This window comes from Artibeus jamaicensis, unplaced genomic scaffold (assembly GCF_021234435.1).
Source record: "Artibeus jamaicensis isolate MK-2021 breed Jamaican fruit bat unplaced genomic scaffold, CSHL_Jam_final contig_3214, whole genome shotgun sequence".
Taxonomy (NCBI): domain Eukaryota; kingdom Metazoa; phylum Chordata; class Mammalia; order Chiroptera; family Phyllostomidae; genus Artibeus; species Artibeus jamaicensis.
In genome coordinates this window covers 1,267,125-1,273,198 of record NW_026521760.1, presented here as the reverse complement: position 1 = coordinate 1,273,198, position 6,074 = coordinate 1,267,125, and the positions used below count along the sequence as shown (strand labels likewise).

The 6,074-nt window shown below is 32.5% G+C and overlaps 1 protein-coding gene across 4 annotated transcripts in view; it reads right to left on the bottom strand.

Moving 5' to 3' along the window:
- Positions 1-1,292: 1,292 nt before the first annotated feature.
- SLF1 (SMC5-SMC6 complex localization factor 1) overlaps positions 1,293-6,074 on the bottom strand; it is a 65,981-nt gene continuing 61,199 nt past the window's right edge. For all 4 annotated transcript variants that reach the window (XM_037164127.2, XM_037164128.2, XM_037164129.2 and 1 more), the window contains 3 exons: positions 5,392-5,484; positions 4,775-4,957; positions 1,293-2,276 (listed from right to left, as the gene is read on the bottom strand). In XM_037164127.2, coding sequence (XP_037020022.2) covers positions 1,795-2,276; positions 4,775-4,957; positions 5,392-5,484 — 758 coding nt within the window. In that variant the 3' untranslated portion in view covers positions 1,293-1,794. The remainder of the gene's footprint in view (positions 2,277-4,774; positions 4,958-5,391; positions 5,485-6,074) is intronic.

Sequence of the window (6,074 nt, the reverse complement as noted above, 5' to 3'; positions counted from 1 at the left end):
ATGAATATTTCTGTGCTGAATCCTATTAAATAAGAAGGGGTTGAAACCCAGATGCTTTATATTAATTTGCAATTATGTATAGAGTAATGGTGTTTAAACTGTAAACAACTGAACAAACAAAAAAATGAAACGAAGCTCAGAAAGGAACTTGCCTTGCAATTTAGTTAGTAAGAAATTAGACAAGGATATTAAACTATGTCTGTCTTACTCTTTGGAATAAGAATGTTCTTACTCATCATCTGGGGAATCTATGGGCATTTTAGTGTTCCTTAGATAGTGTCCTGTCATCACATTTTCTTTGGGGCTTTGACAGATTAAGTAAAGATTAAAAAGAATTTGTATGATGTCACATCTGAAGCTAACTAGAAACAATATTTCTTACAGTATGTAAAAAATTACTGATTTAAAATTATAGGAAAGAACTGATTTTTAATCAGAGCTGATAAACTAATATAGGAGTTTTCATTTTAGATTATAAACACAGTAACAAAACACTCAGCATTTGTATCTTGTTACAAATACAAATATTTGTATTTCTATCTGTTAAAAGATCTACTGATAAGGTAAAACTAAAGTATGCTTCTTTAGCAGACTGATTGCTTGGAGATCATCACTTTAGTTGTGTAAAAGCTAGATGAGCCCTCGCTGGTGTAGCTCAGTGGATTGAGCGCGGGCCTGCGAACCACACGATCGCGGTTTGATTCCCAGTCAAGGCACATGCCTGGGCTGCAGGTCAGTTCCCAGCAGGGGACTCATAAGAAGGCAACCATACACTGATGTTTTTCTCCCTCTCTCCTTCCCTTCCCCTCTAAAGATTAATAAATAAACATTAAAAAAAAAGATTCTTACACATTGCTTACCTTGGTTAATTGAAAAAAAAACATTGAAAAAAAAGCTAAATGAAAGTTTTAATGTTTTTTTTTCCAGCTGCATCACAACATAATTTATTCCCACTAGTGAAGCAACTCGTTTCAAAAGGGGCTGTTATCCACATCCTTTCTTTTCGTTTTACTATAAATTGCTATTCAGAAAAAAACTGTGAACTAAAACATTACTACTCTGTAAATTCATAGTGTGCATTAGGATTTTAGATAATCTGAAATCTATTATTTAGTTGCCATTTATAACCTTAATATTTAATAAAACTTATGCAAAATGTTTTCACTCACAGAATATTGATTGCTAAGTAGAAACAACCTTTGTACATAAATTGCTATAATAAAATAGATCAAGGGATCATATGGTTAAACTTTGCACATTCACTGCATTTAAAAATCAGAAAAAGAATACTGTAAATTTAAGAAATGTTTATTTTAGAAACACGTAAAACTAAAATGGGTATTTTAGTACAAGAAGACTACAGAGAAGAAATAGGAAGCTACATGTTTACAGGTGCACATTTGCATGAATATTCTCACCATGATTCTAAGACCTGGAGCATCTAGAATAGAGAACATTACAAAAATATTTAAATTAATTTTTACATATACAATATAAATAGATAAATAATATCACTTTGGGGCACAAAATAATCATAAACATTAAAGAAAGCGGTATATTTCAAGCAAAACTATATTTTTACTTTTGAGTCAAATTCTATACTGGAAAAAGACAGAAAAACCTAAAGTTTCAAGAAGTTGTTTAAGTGCTGTTGAAATTCAGCAAGGCTGCAAATTCTGTCACTAAATCAAATCAAATCAAATCAAATCAACATTTGGTAACGAGCTAAGAAGTCCATATAAATGACAAAGCAAACTGAACAGGTTTCAAAAGTTGACTCATTTTTTGGCATCATCATGAAAACTCTGTGGCTGACCGACACATCATTTCCAGCGTCACCAGTAAGGCCTCAGTGTGTACCCCGGGACACACTTTTAAATTCTCAGGCAGCTCCTTAAGAATACTTGGGAGCTTCAGTAAAGTTTTTATATTTCTAGCATAAAGATCCAATAACCAGTCAGTATGTGCACTGGTAGTTTCCTTGTAATTCTTACAAGCCATAAGCAGTTCATTTAGATGAGTTAACCCTTTGAAAGCTAAAAGGAACTCTGAAGATAAATCAAAAATTGAACAAAAATTTAGCAACATCCTACTGAGTAAAAATGAGCTGAATTCAAGTTGCTGGTGGTAAAAATGTTTCTCTGTTTGTGCATGAAAGTTCTCCACTGTATCTTCCATTTTTGTGATTGCGAACAGTTCTTCCTTAATTTGAGATGATAAAATGTAATCCAAGGGCAACTCCCCCTTAGAGTTCCTCTGCTGCAAAAGCACTGGGCCTGTGAAAAATAGAATGCAAAATATTAAAACATTTTTATTTTGGCAGCTTCACAGCTGTTTTCTCTTTCCTTTTATTTAAAGCATCCAGAGCTCTGTTTGCAATCATATTTTGTACTTACTCATGTTCATATAATTAACTGGCTATGCACACTGAGTGCCTAATAACGGTACATTTAGAAAAACCAAAATTCTAGTCAACCACCTAATGAGAGTTGCCTAAGTAATATATAAATTCTAATGGAAAAAATCTTTTATGAAATTTCATAAATTACCATCCTCAAATAAGAATTTCAATGTTCCCAGGAGAAACTAATCCATATTTTCATCTTAAATTCTGAGTAAGTCTTATAGGTATCTCATAACATCACCAGGGGGAAAGCAGCACCCCCTCCACTGGTGACAGGGGACTGGAGCCGTGCAAGGACTACACAACCTCGCACAGACACAGGACGTATTTTTCATTTACCCTTGTTCATGTTCAATTTGTAATACAGGTAACTGGCTTATAAAAAATACAATGTTAACTATGCTGTGTCAAACTCAGATTTCATTCATTTACCCTACATAAACCTATTTAACCATCTACTTAGAAACTATCCTCTATGTAGTAAAGGATGATGAAGGAGGAGCAAAAACAACAGTAATTCATTATTTGGTCACATAGCAAAGTATGGAAATATCTGTATATCTGTCAGTCAAGTCCTATAATTATTTATGCACTTTGCTATAAAACTGTTATAAAGATTTTAGTACTGGTACAATCAGAATGTCCTACCATTTAACATAGAACATAATGTCACAGAGACAGAACAGTTTAACCTGCTAAAACTCTTAATGATGAATCTGACCAGACATAAGTTGTGGTCTAGATAAAAAAATATATTTAATTTATTAAAGATATACTATGATGATATATGATTTACGTGTAATTTGTGAAAAAGAATTCTAAATCAATATTAGGCTTCTTTTCATTATGTCAATATTAAACAATGAAAGTGCTACAAGTTACTCCTGTTAAAAATAATTACAACAAAATTACAGACATGAGATACCAAAACAAAGGTTTTGGAAACACAAATAAACTTTTAAAATTAGTGTTCTTAAGACTGAATGACTAAATTATGGTATCAAACCATCTGAGAGAGCCAAACCAAGAATGGCAAAGGCAAAGAAAAGTCTAATTGCCAAAGGACTGATAAATGCAAGGACAACTAGATTTCCTCTTAGGATAAGGGACTCATCCTAACCAAGGACCCTAGAAGAATTCACACTGGTTGGTATGGTGCTATTCTCTTCTGAAGAGTTGTACTTAATAGAATGGCTGTTATATCACTGAGAACATTTGAAGTGAGGCCAAATATTGGTTTGGGATGTCAGATACATGGTTATAGAAAAGTAAAACACTTAGGAAACAAGAACATTGTTCAGTAAACATATAATACTAAAGAATGGAGAACTGAAATACATACGGATTATGAAATGTTCTCAGTAAAAGAGACATTCTAAGGCCTTTAGGGGGCAGGAGAAGACAATAAATAAGCAAACATTTTAAGCTATCATGCTATACAGCCTTTCTGAAAAAGAGAGACAGACAGAGAGAGAAAGAGAGCGAGAGACAGTAAAAAGACATCTAAAAGAAATATGCTTTTTATTTTCATGCAGAATCAAATAACTAATTATGGGGGGAAATAATTTTAAATTTCAAGATAAAATTGGTCCAAAAACAGGAAATTGTATAAACCTTCTACAACCGTAAATTAGTCATCAGTTTTCCTTTGTTTTTCTTTTAAAACAAAAATCCGTTTTGAATATTTTGATGGGAAATCTATATTATTAAGTTCACATATAAGAACAATGTCACTGAGGGGGAGGGATCATGAAACCAGAGATTAAAAATCAGCAGAAAAAGCAGAAGGTAAATATTAAGCTCAAGTTGCCTCCATCATAAAACCCATGCACAACAGTTATCACCATTTGAAAATCCTCCTACTTTAACTTAATTGACTGCAAAATGTGAATGAAGATACTCTAGGATACCTTTTAATAGTCTGAAAGAAATGATTCATAAAAAAGGTTAATCCAGTTGGCAGTTATATATAGGAAATGAAACAAGAATGAAAAATCTAAGTAATTACAATTGAACATTTATATCCACTTATTAATAAGCTTTCAGAAATGGCTATTTCACAAAGACATTACACACTTTAAGTAAAAGTGTTAATTTAAAACCAACATACTCAATTCAAAATACATTCTCATACACAAAACTAAACAGGCTTAATAACACAATAAATACATATTATAAAAAGGCTTTTAATTCCTTCTAAATAAAAGGTGCTTATATTCTGGGAGACTTTTTATCTTTACTTTTTCACTAATATAAAATAAAGGCATCTTTCCTTACAGATCTTAAATATATAAAATGCTATCTACTTCTGAAGGATTCATCAAAAAACTGGATAATTTATCAAAACCAGTTTAGCATAAATGCACTCACCCCCATGCTGGAGTAGCAGCTTGCCAATTTCTACATGTCCGTTTGACAGTGCATCATGCAAAGGAGTCACCCCGTCCACTTGAGTGAGCAGATCTACCTCTGGACAACGTTGCAAAATTTCCTGGACACACACTGTGTTGCCATAGTTACAGGCTTCATGCAAAGGCGTCCAGCCAGCATTGTCTAAATTAAAAATCAAGTTTTAAAACAGCAAAAGTAGGACTTTTGGTAGTAAAGTAATGATATTCTACTTCCCTTATCAATGTGATCTGCTAGATGCTTCATATACAAATAGAATGCTCTGATAAAAATACATAGAGTACAATCATACTTATAATTTTAAGAAAAATAAATTAAAATATATTAAAACAATTTTAAGATATTGATGTCGAAATCTAATAAAAATATGGACACCAAAAAATGTTTCTGCACTATTAGCTATAAATCAATTTATTATGAATTTCTTGGTTTTGCTATTAGTAATACTTGTTAAGAAAATAGATATGTTAAGATACGTTAAGAAAATAGTTAAGTGATTTTTCTTAATGTTGACATTTAGCTATTTAATATCACAAATATTAAGATATTGGATTAGAGCACAAAGATTTAAAACTTACCTTTAACATTGATGTCTATTCCTGGCAAAGAGAGAAGAAGAATCAATTTCTCCACTTGGTTATTTATGCATGCTCTATGGAGGGCTGTTTCTCCTGCCATAAAATATTAATAGATTATTCCAGAGAAGACAAGATATCAACTAAAGAAAATAATCAAAGGGCATGAACTAGGAGATCTGGCCCCATGACAGAAAATTATTTATTGAGTTTTCCTTTTGACTGTTTTAAACATCTCTTGCATTAAAAAAGAGGGGGAGGGAACCCCACCAATCCATAGAGCTTCTGTTCTATCAGCAATTCAGCAATGAAATTTTACTGCAAAAGATTTAACACAGGCATTGTCTCCCCCTAGTTCAAGGTTTAAAGCTTCAATCCCGCTATAAAACCCCAAATGATCAGAGAACACCAAAAATACTGGGTTTTACAGCAATAAAAGTTTAGAGTGCAATTGCCCTCTTTTAAATTTATTCATGAACCTACGTTAAATGTATGGCTCTTTTTAATACAGCATTTATAGCTTAATTCAAATGAATGTTTCTGGCTAAGCACGAGTGCCTCTACACACTCAAGTATAATTCAGAACTTCAAATCCATTAGATGGTTTGCTGCTTCTCAATAGGCTGTCTGGCTTGGCTACAGCAGCACATAGAAGGGGGAATGGGAGAATCTTAATATAAACACAC